The sequence below is a fragment of the Neolamprologus brichardi genome, chromosome 11 (assembly GCF_056152115.1).
Source record: "Neolamprologus brichardi isolate AB-2024 chromosome 11, ASM5615211v1, whole genome shotgun sequence".
Taxonomy (NCBI): Eukaryota; Metazoa; Chordata; class Actinopteri; order Cichliformes; family Cichlidae; genus Neolamprologus; species Neolamprologus brichardi.
The window spans coordinates 16408027-16425171 of NC_142114.1; the positions used below are offsets into that span (position 1 = coordinate 16408027).

The following is a 17145-nucleotide window of genomic DNA, read 5'->3' on the forward strand; positions in this document are numbered from 1 at the left end:
AAAGATAAGAGAGATATGCTTTGCACACTTAATTTAATCAGCAATAAGGTTTTGTTGCTGTCGTTGCGATAAAAAAGTGAATACTTGATCCGTTTCAAACACCTGCATAAGTTCTAAATGTTCAGAACCTTTCATTGTCAAACTCATTATAAATTAGGTGATAATGCAGGACATTCTTAGTTAATTACTAAAGAAATGAGCATTGCCATACAGAAAATTTGGTCTTTCATGGGAGCAATTTTCCTGTGATTGTGGGTAGATGTTATGTTTGAAAAGATGATTATTCATTTGCCACGGGAATCTGTACCATAGAGCAAAAAATAAAAAAATAAAAATAAAAAAATCAGCATACAAATTGCAATTCCAATTAATAAAACTAAGAAAATAAATATTTTTTTTATGTTATACAAATACCAAACAGACACAAAATACAAGGGCAAATTAGTGAAACTGTGTCCAGTGGAGGACTCTGATACTCTGACCTAAAGGATAAAACATACAGAAGAAATAAAGTCAGAGATAAAAATATATTGAAGAGTGAAGACAGTGTTGAGAAGATGGAAGAAGTACTTTGAGAAGCTTGTGAATAACGGAAATGAGAGAGAGAGGAGGACAGATGGAGGAAAGTTAGTGGATCAGGAATTTCAGAAGATAAGATTTCAGAAGAGCTGCTATAAAGAGGATGAAGAGAAGAAAGGTGGTTGGTCCAGATGACAAGCCTGTAAAAGTATGGGATGTCTAGGAAAGATGAGAGTGGACTTTTTTTTTCTTACCAGATTCTTTAACACAATCTTGGAGAGTGAGAGGATGACTGAGAAATGGAGAAGTGCATTGGTACTGATTTTCAAGACAAAGGTGAAGTGCAGAACTGTAGTAACCACACAGGGTTAAAGCTGATGAAATGCACCATAAAGTTATGGGAAAGAGTTGCTGAAGCTAGGTTAAGAGGAGAGGTGGGGACATGATGTTTGCTTTGAGGGTGTTGATGAAGAAGTATAGAGAAGGTCAGAAGGAGTTTTACTGTATCTTTGTAGATCTAGAGAAAGCATACAATAGGTTGTCAAGAGAGGAGAAGGAGGCATATCCTCACACAGGACAAGCAAGAGGACAGCAAGACAATGATGAGGTGTGGAGTAGGTGACAAATGGGTTCGGGGTGTCGGAGGAATAACATCTGAAATCATCTCTGAGGCCCTTTCTTGTTTGTAGTTTGGATGGACAGGCTGAAAAATAAGGTAAGACAGAAGTCTCTGTGGACTGATGTTTGCAGGCAACACTGTGGTTTATAGAGCATGGAGCAGGGGAAAGAGAGTCTAGAGTGGTGCAAGTGTGCTCTGGAGAAAAGAGGAATGAAAGCCAGTAGAAACAAGACAAAATAGATGTGTGTGGATGAGAGGGCAATAGAAGGAAAGATGATGCTGCAAGGAGCAGAGGTAGTCAAGGTGGTGACTTGGTGAATTGAAATACATGGGATCAATGATTCAAAGCCACAGACAGTGCACAAGAGAGGTGAAGAATAGCATGCAGAGAGGATGGAGTGAGGGGGGATGAGTCTCTGGGGTGATTTGTGACAGAAGGACAGCAGCAAGAGTGAAAGGGAAGGTTTAGAAGATAGTAGTGAGACTGATGGCAAAGCAAACATAAAGACAAACTAAAACATACAAAATCTCATTTACTTGCAATATATATTCCTATGCAATACACATTTCAATGTGGAGTAAATATCTAAATGACTGTGCAATATTTTTCTCATACTACAGTGGAATTTGGGAACTACCGTCTCATAGCTGAAACTAATTTACATATTATTTCTTTTCTATATCTTTTTTAAACAAACACAACAACAACAAACAAAAAACCTTAATGTGCACTGTTTTATACACTATAAAGATATATCTTCTATAAAGACATATCTTTATAGTGTATTTATTTGACTTTGACTCTAATCCTAGACCTTAGTGTATGTCTCCAAATGGCAAATACACATTTTTATCTTTATCTCTTATGATGTATGCTAGCAGTGACAAAAAGATAGCTGGAGGTGGGAGAGATGCAGATGCTTAGATTTTCACTGAAGAATGAAAAAGATCAGAAATGAGTATATAAACAGGAAAGCTCAGGTTGAGCAGGTGGAGACAAAGTTAGAGAGACAAGGCTGAGATGGTTCGAACATGTGCAGAGGAGGGATATACTGGACAAAGGATGCAGAGTATGGAGCTGCCAGGCAGGAGGAAAAGAGGGAGACCTCAAGATTGGCGGATGTAGTGAAGGAGTACATGCAGAGGGTTGATGTGACAGAGGAGGATGCTAAGGATAGGTTGAGATGGAGACAGATGATCTGCAGAGGTGATCCCTAAAGAAGAACACGAAGTATACTGCATGAGCAAAGATATTTAGCTGATTAATTTCTCATCATTAATATTCATCACGAGCCTTGTAACTTTTTTGTTTAATCTCCAGGCAACTAATCTGATGGTTAACTCAGAGTACTGTACTGTTGCTGTTAATCTTACCTAAATCCGGAGAACAGGGATACATCTAATGCTTTAAAGATCACTGTCTTTACCCTTTATAATCTATTAAACAGTCATAATAACTGTACTTATCAGAGGCCAAACGCCAAAGTCTGATAAACTCCATTTTCCTCATTTGTTGTCGCCTCGCTTCGTGCGGTCTGATTGGCTAAACCACCGCGTCACGTCACTTCCTTTGCGTGCAGCATGATGGCGGTGTCCATGACAGGTCTGGCACATTGACATCTGCTCGGTTTGTGCAGTATTTACTCTCCGTGACCGGAGTCTGGAGAGCCTTTTCAGCAGATGACGTTTGTCGAAATCTTCCTCACTGAACATTTAATGAAGTGAGTCGCAGGTGAGCAGCTTTCAGCGTCCGCACGGCTCTGGGTTCGATCCCGTTACTTATTACATACATGTCTGCAGGACGACACAGCTAGCTGTTAGCTAACTGTTTATACAAGGTTACAGGACACTGGTGTGTGTTTATACATCCTGGCGTTTTGAATTGTTTCTCTCTGTCCACCCTGTTTCAGGTCATGGCTCTTCACAGATTGTCCTTAAGGCTACGGCCAACGGTGAGGATAGGCTTTAGAAACTGCTTCTTCGTAACCTGGACAGTACTTAAATATTTCACGCTATTGTCAAAACTGTCAGGTCAAAAATGTTTTTACTAACAGCTGTTGTGGCAAAATGTTGCAGGTAACCCACGTAAGGTCCCTTCACAGCGGTGGACGCAGGCAGCAGCAGGAGGCTGTGGCTGTAGACTCGGAACCGGAACCTTTCTCAGTCTTCAGGACACAGGAGAGCGACCCGGTAAGCAAGACATGAGGCAAAGCTGGCTCTGACACCCAGACAGCTTATGCTCTGAGGCTGAACTGAGCTAGAGTGAAGCAGAACATTTGAAAGCTAAAAATGGTTAAAGCAAGATTTCTTTTATTCCAGAACACAGTTTTTAACCAGTGGTTTATGTTGTTATTTATTATAAGAACCAGCCAGAAAAGGCCGCTGTCATCACAGTCAATTGTATCTGGATTCATACTCGGGATACATGTTGTTGGGATAAGTGTTGAATCATTAGTCTGTTAAACATGTACCTTTTTCCCAGCCCAACATTAACTTAACAAAGAAAAGCAAAACACAAAACAGATGAACAAACCACCACTGCTATTCAACACACTGAAGGGAAAATTATTTAAACACAAATATTTATTTAAAAAAAATTTTTAAGACTAAAAATCAGCCATAGCAAACAAAAGGTCCAAACTTACCAAAATGAAAGAAAACAAAAAGAAAACACATTATCTTTTTTTTTTTTTTTTACTATAAGTTGTTATTTTTCTGAATTGAGGAAATTGTGTTTGATCTAGCTGAATTTCTTTTATGTTCAGGTTATGTTGCATAAATGTGTTGCCTTGAAAAGCGATGCACTCACAGAATTTGGTGTCTGTTCAAAAGATTTGTCAGTGAGTATTTTCAGTCTTAATTTTACGGTGTTTCATTCTCTCTTCGGCTGTCCTGAAGATTTTTGTTTGTGCTGCATGAACTGCATGAGAACTCGTTCATGACCATTACAGCCAGATTGAGATTTATACGGTGAAAATGGTTACAGGATGGTGGATAAAATGTTGTTTATAGATGACGAGTATATATTTCTGTTTAGGGCAATCTGAGGGGTGCTGAGCAACTGACAAAGATCCAATTTAAAAACATTTTGTTGCAGCTTTTATAGAAATGCGACTGCGTTGCTTATTCTTAAATCGGACATTGGAATTTGTTGTCACTTTAATTGAAATGACTAAAAAAAGCTTATGATTTTGACCTGCGTTTCCTTCCAGGCATGTCATTCAGAGACGCACATCGGACAGTACTACACTCTGCCCTCTGCACATATCCGCACGCTGTTCCCTTCAGGCCTCCCTTGGCGCTATCAGCAACAGGTAAGTTCATCCTTGGATGTGAGATCTACATAGAAAAGTTACAAATGTGACCTTATTTGTAGATTACAGTGTAGTTTTTCTTAAAATTTTTAAGCAGGACTGATAAATTCTTCTCCACGGTTTTAGGTGAAGACATTTAACGAAGCTTGCATCATGGTGAGGCAGCCAAGCCTTGAGGTCATCTCTTACCTGAAAAAAACAGACTACAGCAAACCTGCTCTGCGATATTTATTTTGTATCCTTCAGAAACACACCTGCGCTGCCGCTTACAGAAAAGTAAACGCACTCTATCTCTTGATCCTGATTAAAGCAGTCGTTGTCCTTATCAGGGTGTTCAGATGGGCAGAAGGGTACTGGGAAGACGATTTCTCTCTGTCACGCTGTCCACTTCTGCTACACACAGGGATGGCTGGTGCTTCATATTCCTGATGGTGAGACAGACACACCGGCTAAATGTCTGATTAGTAAACAGTAAGAAAGTGTTTGGGATGCGCTGATTCAATGGCCTGTTATGTGGCTTGTTGACTGGCATCAACCTGTCAGCAAATAAAATGACCTTTAGTGATGTTTTTCTGTTGTATGCGATCAACTTTCAACCACCCTGCTTGCAAATCCAATGATAAATGTATTAGTCATTCAGAAAGAGTGTGGTGTCGGTTTAAAGGTCTTTAAACCTATTTATTTATTTTTAATGATAAATATATTATTTCACAATCGCTGCATCTCCTTCGTGAGAAGTTAACGATCAGTATCTTCTTTGCTCGCGCAGCTCATCAATGGGTGAAGAACTGTAAGGAGCTGCTGCCTTCATCCTATAATGCGTCTCGCTTTGATCAGCCATTACAAGCCACGACATGGTTACGCAACTTCAGGCTCACCAACGAACGCTTCCTTTCAAAGGTAACAATATGGACACAGTAATACGCAGTATTTAGAGTACTTTGAGTATGCAAAGTGAGATAAAGGCTTATCAACAAGCTGGACAAGTACTGGTAGTTTAGGACTAACTTAAGTTATTAAATGACACCATTTAAATCTACCCGTCTTTACCCCGGAAAATGATATGTTTGACATGGAGACACAGGTTCCTGTAGCATGTAAATTTCAGCGATGGTCTTCATCCAAACTTGTGTAACATTTTAAAGAAAAAATGTTCCACCCATAGCACACCTGGATGAGCAGACGACCCGTGTGCCATAAACTATGATCATTATTGATCCAGTAGTTTGGATCCCAGTCCACCTCATTCACTTCCAGCCACTCGCCCTCTTTCTGTCCCTACTTTAATGGCTAATCTATACTGTCCTTTCTACTAAATGCACCCCCCTTGAAAAAAAAATGTCTATAAATAGTAAATATATGTACCCATATGTAACCACCAAACTTGAAAATTACTATAACTGGCTTAAATGTTCCTTCGTTAGATTCCGTCTTCAAGTCTTCTCCTTATGCACGTCCAGACCACTTCCATTTTTACGATGTTCCGTTCTGACTACTTGTACTTATGAATCTGTGATTTCACCATGGCAGGAAGTTTCTGTCTACACTAACACAATCTTGGCTCCTCACCTACCCTACACACCAGATCTGTTCTCCTCTGACTTTCACTTCTTTCTCAAAATAAAATACAAAGGTTGCCATTTGAACACACTGGAGGAGATTCAGTATATATTGCAGGTGCACATATGCAAGTGGGCATAAAAGTAGTTCAAGGTAGCAAATCTAAAACTATGAGAAACATTGAAAGGGTTGGACAGGTGCATAAGGAGATGACCTTGAAGGGGAAATTTGTAGATAAGGTTTTAAACTAGTTTGGAGATATTGACCTCTTGCTGTTGTTTGTCTTTGTGGGTAAAAGTCTGGTGACGAATTCAAATAGAAATTATGAGAGTTTAATGTTTCTGTTTCTTTGCCAGATAAAGACGAAGCATCGCTACATGTGGACAAAGAGAGAGTTCACCGAGGAGGGAAGTCTGCTAGGAGAGCTGGTGGATCAGGTGAGTCCTCCCTCTGTACAAATAAGTGGGAGCTCTGTTGTTTAGAGGATTTGTGTTTACCCTCCAAAACATTTTCATCATCCTGTTACTGATTCTTTTGTCCTGCCTGACTGATTCCCAACACACGGGTCATTAAAGTTTCATCTTTCACCTTGCCTGTGCTTGCTGGAGATCAATAGCGAATGAACTGAGCACTGATGGATCAGAACAATACTTTTGCACCATGCATGCTGACAAATGCTGCAGGAATTTATATGCAGCTTGTCAATTTCCCACTTGTATCAGTTGTCTTATTATTCCCATTTCTTTAAAAGATGGTGCTGCAGTGTATATGTGTACACACACACACACACACACACACACACACACACACACACACACACACACACATATATATATATATATATATATATATATATATATATATATATATATATATATATATATATATATATATATATATATATATATATATATATATATATATTTTATTTTAATGTAGGGGTAAGCTTGTCATATATGTGGATAAAGCTTATATTAAGCAGTTATCCTACACCAGCGAGTAGACTGACGGGTATCCAGGATTTTTCTTCCTTTCTTCTTTTGGCTTCTGTATCAAACAGCTGGATGTTTACAGGCTTCCCCCTCCCACCCACACGCTACAATAACTCAGATTTTCTTCTGCTGCAGAGTTACTGTTATTTATATTCTTGGTTTTGCTTCCATAACAAATGGCATTGCATCGCTCTAGGGTATATCTCGTGTGAAGAGCAGCAGTGATGTTGTGGGGGCGGTGATGAAGGAGCTGAGGCTGCAAAGCGGGCAACCGGGTTCAGACTTCCACTTGGCCGTGGCAGTGGATGGTGTCAATGGCCTGTGGGGAAGATCCACCATCAAGAAGGAGGATAGGAGTGCTGTGAGAATACACATATAGAGTCCTGTTATTCCTCAAAGATGTTTTCAGGCTTCTTCTACGTTTGCCACAGATGGAAAATCTCATGCGTCTCACTTTCTCACTGTTATCAGGTCGATCCAGAGGAGCTCACTTTGATTTATAACCTGAGGAAGCTCATGAGGAACGACTGGGTGAGAAGAGCACAAGGTGTTTACGAGAATATTATGTTGAAGAGATTTTCCATTAACACGCTCTCTCTCTTGTTTTAGACTGGAGGCGCCATTATCGCCACTCTGTCCCAGACGGGATCGCTCTACACCCCCAAATCTGCCTACTTGCCTCAAGAGCTGCTCGGAGAGGTTAGAGGTCATTTGATTGTGCTTTATTATCTGTAGCAGTCGCCCTCAAGCAGTGACGGCAGATTCGTCTTTGCTTGTCATTTTCAGTTTTGGCTATTAGTCAGGAAATTGCAGACTGAGCAACACTTTGTTGTCTGTGAGCATCAAATCATGCTGCATAACCAGCAATATTGTCAGAAAACAGATTTCTTGTGACATTTGTCAACAAAGGATGAATCTTATTCTTTGTTTAGTGCATACACACCCTCTTTCTTTAGTAAGCTGGCTCTTCTATGCAGCAGCATGAATGTGAATGCTTCTGTTACTGTTCCCATTCTGCTCGCTGGGTTCAGTTTTGCAGTTATACAGCGTGACTGTGCCAATGCAGTCCATTCTGTTTATCACAGCCATATTTGTCTGATGTATGCGTGTCACAAGATTCATTTGCAGATGGACCGATAAATCCATCTCTGTCGCCCACCTCTTACTCTGGACAACGATTAAACAATAAAACTCAAAGCAGGCTCGTAAAACATTCTCATCCCCCCCCCCCCCCCCCCCCCCCATTAAAAAGTGTTGGTGATGTAAGTTCACACTGTGTGGGCTTGACCTGAACTTTTTCTTTTCTTTTAAATGCATTAATTCATATTTAGAAATGTGCATTATTGATTTTTTTTCCCCTTTAGTGCATCTATCTTATGTAAAGACTGATATTTGTTAGAGCCTGCAGTGCATGTTTTGCATTTTTATGATGATTCATATGTTCTGTATTTTTCTATTGTAAGTTATTGTCAGTATGTAAGTGATCATCAGCTGTATTGAAAGGCTTTAAACATGGCTGAAAAAGTGAGATTTGACATCTTGTGTTCTGTTTGTGTTTTCATCATCAGAGGGGGTTTGACAGCATGGATCCATTCATTCCAGTTTCTGTGCCCAACTACAGCGAGAAGGAGTTTGAGAGCTGTTACCTCTACTATATGGACCGCCACTGGCTGCAGCACCCACAGAGTGAGCGATGATGGTGATCGTGATCGTGACACTAATAACACGTAATTTAGGCTGTGTTTCTAATATTTAAAATTTTTTCCTCTAATCAGGTCGAACTGAGGAAGGGAAGAAAGAACTCGTCTTCTTGAGCAACAAGAATCCATCAATGTTGGACAGAATTTGTGGCTTCTTATGAGACACACTCTCTCACTCACACACACACACACACACACACACACACACACACACACAGTATTAGTCTACTAGAAATACAAAAACATACATGTGTCCATGTCTGTAATATGTATACTGTTGTAAACTATGATGCATGCATGCTACTTTGATAATAAAATGTTAAAATAAAGAAAATAGTGTTTTTGGATTTGTCAGGACTTTGATCTTATGTGGGCCGGACCGGTGAACCCTCAATTTCTGTCAGTGTAAATAGTTTAACTACACATTTAATCAATGAGATATCTTAATATAGGATACTGTAATGTGTAAAATTACAGAAATCTAAGTTTAATTACTTTGGTATTATTGTTAGGAAAAGCTTTAAAATTGGATGCAGTTAAAAGTCCAGTCTTTCTCAGGGTGATTTTGGCCCCCAGGACTTTTGTTTCACATGAGGTACAGTCAGAAACACACCTTTCAAAAACCAGGACCAAAGTCCAGGTGGATCTGCTATACCGAGCAGGATTACTGGAGTCACACAGGCATAGAAAAAGGTTGCTGATCACCATATGCTGGGAAAAAAATGTGTATTCCCCAATACCAGCTAGCAAATAAAAAATTGTAAGTTAAGTCATTAAGTGTCTACACCTATATATCTCTGGGATTTACTTAATGAGGTAAATTCTACAAGGGAATATAGCAGCCTCTCTGAACATTTGATAAATGGCAGTCATCAGGACTTTATGACTAGTTGATAAATAATTCACTGGGGTTGAATTTTACAAATTTTAATTTATAATTTTAAAAACTGTAACCAAACATCACTGGCTTCCTTTTATGGTCCAGAGTTGTTTGTTGATTTATTATGATCTACTACGAATGTCGGTGAATAAAAGCAAGCTGGTTCAAAATGCAGTACTAGTAAATTTACTACAGCTAGTCTAGTTTCATACAATTCACCAGCTGGGAGACCACGTGTCCCATTTCATGTTGGCCTGCACTGCATTTTTATCCCTCGTGCCCTTGTCCCACATATTACGACAATGTCCCACATTTTGATTGGCTCAGGTTTCCAAACGTGAAGTCATGTCTCACAACACACGTGTGACACAAAAAGAATCACGCAGACCTAGAGATGCATCCTCCTCGAAACCCAGATATGAGAACCAAATGGAAAAGCCGCTGAAAAGCTAGCGTAACAGAAAAAGACATTACGATACAGAAATGGAGGAAGAACTTGACGTTTATGCGTAAAGCCCATTTGATTAGTGAAGAAATCGGAAAAAGTTGTTCAAATAAAATAGCTTTTATTCCTTACAAGATGTTAGTATATAGTTATATAGTATTAGTATAATATATTAATATATTTACAAAATATTTAAAATATTTATTTTTGTAATTTTCCGTATATTGTTCTATTGCCCAATCGTGCAGTTACGTAATTGGCTTAGTATTTTCTTCCTTTGCACTTCTTGCTCTCTATGTTGCAATAAAGTTGATCTAAAAAAAAAAGTGGGGGGAAAATGAAGGTACAGCACCATCTGGCTGCCGATGCGGAATATTGCATAGTTGTTCACGTGATCATATGTAACGTCACATGACTGGCTAATAGGGAGGAAGTGGGGAAAGTTGTTTGGAATGACATTTGATCAAATTGGAGAAACGTGAGGAGGACTGACCTTTCTAGTAACTCTGTAGGACATGAGGAATACTACAGGAGCGTCTAAGGTGAGCACATCTTCTTCTACGTTTACAAAGGAAATTAGTAAAAAGCACGCACCTCTGTCTGATACGTGTGTTTTTCTAAATAAAAACTCACACTTCTATGTTTAAAACGACTCTGTTTGTAGATAAAATGGTCCTTTCATCTCTGTCATCTGTCCTTTGGGCGCTTCTTTTCGTGGCAGCACAAGTGATCCTCTCTGCAGGTAACCAGGAAAACACACAGTCACACACACACAGCTTGTGTGTCCTTTATTACTGCAGAAGAATAATTGTTAACTAGATTTATTCTTCTCCCAGGTTACAATAAATGTGTTGCCAGAAACTTTGGCCATGACTCTGTGGTGTGTGAATGTAATTCGACATATTGTGACAGCATTGGATCTGTCAGCCTACCTTCACTGGGCCAGTTCTCGTCCTACCTGAGCAGCATTGCGGGCAGCAGACTGGAGGCCAGTCAGGGTGAAGTTCGGGCTAACAGCACTAGAGAAAGTGGGTAGAGGAGTGGCATTTTAAGATACCATCAGTGATGCTGGAGCAGGTGCAGAGCATTTCTGTCTGCTTTTGTGTTTCTTTCAGGGCTCAGGTTGACTATCGTTCCCTACCAGAAGTACCAGAAGATCAGGGGGTTTGGAGGGGCGATGACAGATGCAGCAGCCATCAATATACTCTCTCTTTCTGCTGGTGCACAGGAACAGCTGCTGAGGCAGTACTTCTCCAGTGAAGGTACACTGCCACTGTACCAGGGAGACATAGCCTTACAGCCTACGAAAGGGCGATACAAAGTCAGGCAGTAAAAGAATACTAATAGGTATAAGAAGGGTATCAGAAACGAGGAGATGTTAGACAGTTTGGGGTATTAAAAGGCACTTGTTTAACTTACATCAGCAGCATGATGATCATCAAAACATGTCATAGCCCAGTATCAGCACCAGTTATGGACTGAGTGATTAGAAAATAAAATTATTCCCCAATGATATACACAGATGTAACAAATATATGCAGAATAACTAGAAAAGGGTTTTGTGTCTAATTGTGTCTCCTTTTTTATTTTCTCTATACATTTACTGTTACACTGTTACAACGGTAGTACGACATCAGTGAGACAGCATGTCCCCAGTGATCTGTGTGTATGAAGGGCAGCCAATCAGAAGAAAGTGTCTTTAAAGAATTTGACAAGGGAGCTAAAAAAAAAAAAGAAGCTTGTTTCACAGTGGATGAAACTGCACCCAGGCCCAGTAAAATGTAAGTGTGGTGAACTGTAACGCAAAGCTGTTCTAGTAGAGTCAAAGTATAAAGCTACAGAGCTGGAAATTAGTATTAGGGCCCTCTTTAAAGTAGAGTCTCATCTAATTCAGTTACAGTTTGGTTAGAAATATAAAACCTGAGGACATGAAGAACAAAAAATGGTGCACATCCTGCCGAGCCCTGATCATTGACATCACTAGCCTGAGGCAAGTAATAGATGGTGCCATGATTACAGGATTATTGACACTTGTAGATGTCTTAGAGCAGCCAAAAAGGAAGAAAAAAAGCAGATCAAAACCAACAGTCATTCAACACAATTACCTTCATTCGGGAAGGAAAAACGATTTTAACCCAAAATGGCCTTAGTTCAATTATTTTCCACTTCCCAGATGTCCTGCTTCCCTCCTAAGCTGAGGCCAGATGTGTTTATCTGGTTAACTGAAAGGAGGAAATCATTTTAGTGAAGCTGACTGCACTGTGGGAAAGCGGTCGACCAGTAAACACCAACAGCTGCCTGGCAAATGTATGGACAAAAAGGATGGTACGTGGGTTTTTTGTTTTTTTTCTTCTCCATTGGAAGTGGGCTGTCTGGGATTCCCCTCTCTGTGTGGAGGCTGCTCACTAGGACGAGAGTACAATGGCGTAGGTCGGCAGAAAACGCTGAAAGAGCCTTCTCCTGGTGAGGAGGTTGAAAGACTGTGAAAGTTGAGCACACCTGCAGAGTTCTTTTCTTGCCCAAAAACTACAACTACAGCCATGACTCAGCTACTATGAAGGGCATCCTGCCAGAACAGCTTCCTTGGACGTTGTTATTGATACCTCAGATTTCTAGAAATCTATTGCATGGCTTGTTCACCAGTCTTCTAAAACATATTCTTTAAAGAGTTTTTACACCGTGGAATAAAATGCTATAATTGTTGAGTAATAATACTGATTTATCCCCCAGCTTTGGTTGTGTTGATGTGTTTTGTGGCAGGTATCGGCTACAGTGTAGTGCGTGTCCCCATGGCCAGCTGTGACTTCTCCACACGTCTGTACACCTATGCTGACACACCTGGAGACTATGATCTGCACAATTTCACTCTGGCCCCAGAAGACATCAACATGAAGGTGTCTGTCTTTTGTCTCGCACGCTGACACGGCCGTTGTCGCCCATGTCTCATCTTACCTCCTTTGTGTTCCAGATCCCTCTCTTGCAGCGTGCGCAGGCCTTGTCTCCTCATCCTCTGTCTCTGCTGGCCAGTGCCTGGAGTGCCCCCGCCTGGATGAAAACGAACGGAGCACTCACAGGAAAGGGCTCCCTGAAGGGCCAGCCAGGGGGCAAGGAGCATAAAACCTGGGCTCAGTACTATGTCAGGTGACTTCTGTGGCTTAAAATCAGATTAATATCAGATATTGGAGGAGCGTGATTCAAGAGAAATGTATTCTGATTGGTGCGTTAATCATTTCCTGTCAGGTTCCTGGAGGAATACGCTAAATATAACTTGACCTTCTGGGCACTGACGACAGGAAACGAGCCCTCTGCAGGAATGATGACAAACTACAGGTCTACTCAGATGCATTAAAAGTTTTTTTCATATAAAAAATGTTAAGCATTAAGCTGTGGATTCTAAATTTTGCAGCAGACTGACAAGTATCTTTGTCTCACTGCAGTTTTCAAGCCCTGGGCTTCACTCCTGAGGAGCAGAGGGACTGGGTGTCTCTGGACCTGGGCCCTGCCCTGCATGCTTCGTCATACCCACACACACACGTCCTCATACTGGATGACAATCGCATTCTGCTGCCCCACTGGGCCAAAGTGGTGAGTCAGTAAACAGAAGGGTAGCAGGAAAGGTTATGGCTAACTTTATTTTACCTGAGGCGAATAAGAAATTTAAAAATGAATCAGTTTTAGGAGAATAAATGAATCCAAAACATCTTAGCAAGATAACTTGAAATCCTAATGTAGTGAAATACAAGAAGGGGAAGAGGGAATGAAGAACTTTTTTTGATTTCAAGTCTCACAAACTTGGTGTCCAAACTGTTCAGCCAAGGAAAAAATGTCAATCTGATAAGCTGTTGATAGAAATCAACCCAAAGAACGACGCTTGTCTTGCTATTTCACACCAGTTAAGAATCAGATAAAACCAGGCTAAAAGCAGATTAATGCAAATGTTCTACAGTGGTTCAACAAATAAAGTCAAAGCCACTAACACTGTAAGGCATCTTTCACAATTATGTTGAGTGAAGTGCATTATTTTTCCTTTTCAAGGTCTTGTTAATCACTGTTTCAACCATAATTCCCATTAACATGACTTGTGGAGGGATATTAAAGTATATATGGATGAATTAGCCACTTACAAACTCCAAAGACTGATTTACACCAAAAAATAGGGAAGTTGTTGGATCTGCAAAAGAAAAATGCAAGCAACAGGCAAAACTGTGGCCCTGTAGTCTAATTTAACCAAATTACTTATTAAAATCAGTATTTACCCATTATGCTATAATTAGCTTCCAGTTAGCCTATTGAAGCTAGGGAAGTACTTTAAGAAAAAAAACTGTGGTGTCACTCGATGAAAGTCCAGAGGAGAGTTTATAGTGGTAAAATGAGTCGTGACTGGAATTGGAATCACATAAAAGGACATTTACTTTACTCAGTGTCTACAGCGGCTGTGAGGAAACATATATTTAAAGACTTTACTGAAACCTTTTGGGAGGAAATAAATCCAGTATTTTGTGTATACTTTTCTAGGACTGATCTGGAAAATTGTGGCGCTATTACTTTAACCACGTGGAAAGTTTTATTCCTTATGTCTGCCAAGGAGGTTTGCATGTGTGTGTGATCTGTAAACACAGTAGCTCGAAATGTTATGAATGAATTCTGATAAAACTGAATGATTTATTGATAAAATCGAAGTCTTAATGCTTAGAAACTATGATTCTTACAAGTATGGTGTATTGTCAACACACAGAAAGTACCATATAAGGATTTAAAATGTCACGTCACGTTTGACCTCTGACCTGACAACATACGCTTATAGGGATATAGGGATATGTGGGGATTCTAAATATGTTAATATATTACGACATTATTATTTACATTACAGTATAAGCTTATAGCTTTTAAATAAATACCAATTTGAGTACATTTACAATGTTTTATGAATAAGTGTAATTTTAAAAAAAAACAAAGCAAAACTTTTTTCACTTGATATTTATTAGTGTACATTTAAACAAATGTACTAAACAATAAACAATCAAAATTATGTGAAGTATATTAAAATGAGCTATTGGTTTTAACTACACTGCAAACTTGTTACATTTCAAAATAACAAAGAAAACAAAATGAATATGTAAAAATGCAAATCCCCTTAATAGTAAATACTGTCCAGCGACTGAGCTGCTCTCTGAGTGCTTCTTGTTTTCATTGTTGTTATTTTTTCCCTCTTGTCCCTCCAGGTCTTAAGTGATATTCATGCAGGAAGGTACATTCATGGTGTGGCCGTCCACTGGTACTTAGACAGCATTGTGCCACCTGACATCAGCCTGGGAACCACCCATGACCTCTACCCGGAGTATTACCTGTTTGGCACAGAGGCCTGCGCTGGTTGGAACCCACGAAACAAAGGAGTGATGCTGGGAAGCTGGGACAGAGCTGAACAGTATGCACATGACATTATAGAGGTAAGATCATATTATCTGATGCGTGGAGGTTTGTGCTTGTTCAGTCAGATCCACTGCAAAAAGAGAATTTGACAAGCTGTGAGCTGTTCCAGAAAGGTGAGTCACCTCCCTTCGTGCTGCAGTGCAGGTTGTGCACACACTCGAGAGACTGCAGGCCTGCAGGCCATCAAAGCAAGCTGGAACTGGTGTTTAGTTTCTTCTTTCTTCACTCTCTTTCAAGGGAAATTGGACTCCTTCCATTCTCTCTCTTTTGCATGGGTGAATTCAGGCTGCAGACGCTCTGAGAGTCCAGAGGAATTTGTTTATGTAGACATGCAATCCCTGCGATAGCTAAACAAAACGCTAGTTCAGCAGGCTGACTAAATTACACATCTTACTACAAAACACAGAGGAGGTAGCAGATAGTAAACTGTGGGTGTTTTTCTCCACGGCAGGACTTGAATCATTATGTGGTCGGCTGGACTGATTGGAACCTGGCGCTGGACCCGAACGGTGGACCAAACTGGGTTAAAAACTTAGTGGACAGCCCTGTTATAGTGGATGCGACGCGTGATGTCTTCTACAAGCAGCCGTCTTTCTACAGCATGGCCCACTTCAGGTAGTCAGAATCTCTGCTCACACTGAATGCTACATTTCACCCGTTCCATTACTTCACCGAGATCTTCTTACATGATCTTTCTACACAGCAAGTTTCTGTGGGAGGGGTCTCAGAGAGTGGGGGTGTCTGCCAGTGGAGAGACACACCTGGAATTTTCTGCCTTCATCCGACCTGATGGCTCACTAGTGCTCATCATACTCAACAGGTAAGGCATATTTAATCTGTTGTAGGAAATTTGACATGATGGGTAAACACTGAACTGTTTCTATGCTTTATTTTTCTTTTTTAGATCATCATCAGACATCCTGTTTGAAGTCTGGGACCCTCCTGTGGGTTACATCCCCTCCACTGCTCCAGCTCATTCTCTGCTCACACTCGCTTGGAAAAGGCAGTGATGATTAAAGCAGTTTCTCAGACTGCATATTTGTTTCAGCTGAACCACATTAAAAGCATTTCTCTGCGAATTTGCACACAGGATGATCATAAAACCTCCTGATTTTAGGGCCTTAATTTTTGTTTAGCTCCTACCTCTGGACCAAGCAAGCAAGAGGAACCTCTGACATAAATGTAGGGCGATTGCATCACTTCAGCATTCCTTTTGGCAGTGTGAATACAAACAGGAAAAAAGCCCTTATAAGCCCCTAGTTCTTGAGAAAGATTTCACAGTGTGGCTTTGGGAGTCTCCACAAATGTTTGGTCCAAAAACCCCTAAAACAAAAGCTGTTTTAAGTATGTTTTCAATTTCATTATCACACACATATTATTTTGTTTTGCTGTGATTTTTTTCTTTTTAAACATAACTTGAGTAATTCCAGTATTCATTTAAAATAACCACTTGAAACCAGACATTCAACACATTATTTCCCCTTTCAAATGTCTTGAGGGAAAAAATGATGCCTGAAAAGAATATATACATTAGCCTGTGGTACATAATCACTGGTGCCTTGATTTCCTTTTAATAACATGCTTGACATGGCTCTGATCAAATCATGTAATGCACTGAATCTGTAAATAATTTAAGTTGTTGCTCTTTAATCATATTTACTAAATAAAACAAAATGTTTGAAATTT

At 40.0% G+C, this 17145-nt stretch overlaps 2 protein-coding genes across 3 annotated transcripts; both read left to right on the forward strand.

Annotated features, from left to right (window-relative positions):
* The first annotated feature begins 2719 nt into the window (after nt 1–2719).
* Nucleotides 2720–9038, forward strand: dap3 (death associated protein 3). Of its 2 annotated transcripts, none has more exons than XM_087848221.1 (13): nt 2720–2870; nt 3049–3090; nt 3215–3328; nt 4351–4452; nt 4579–4687; nt 4791–4883; nt 5222–5352; nt 6369–6449; nt 7201–7365; nt 7476–7535; nt 7614–7703; nt 8573–8690; nt 8780–9038. In XM_087848221.1, the coding sequence occupies exons 2-13, from the start codon at nt 3052–3054 to the stop codon at nt 8863–8865; spliced, it is 1188 nt and encodes a 395-aa protein (XP_087704347.1). In that variant the 5' UTR covers nt 2720–2870; nt 3049–3051; the 3' UTR covers nt 8866–9038. The 2 variants fall into 2 exon arrangements, with proteins under 2 accessions (XP_087704347.1, XP_087704348.1); XM_087848222.1 differs by having other exon boundaries at nt 2720–2859.
* A 1409-nt stretch (nt 9039–10447) lies between these two features.
* On the forward strand, nt 10448–17142 carry gba1 (glucosylceramidase beta 1). The gene is made up of 12 exons (XM_006804857.2): nt 10448–10571; nt 10694–10771; nt 10866–11057; nt 11145–11291; nt 12790–12923; nt 12998–13170; nt 13270–13359; nt 13467–13614; nt 15252–15476; nt 15911–16074; nt 16163–16279; nt 16364–17142. Exons 2-12 carry the CDS (start codon nt 10699–10701, stop codon nt 16467–16469), a joined length of 1569 nt encoding a protein of 522 aa, XP_006804920.2. The 5' UTR covers nt 10448–10571; nt 10694–10698; the 3' UTR covers nt 16470–17142.
* The last annotated feature ends 3 nt before the right edge of the window (nt 17143–17145 follow it).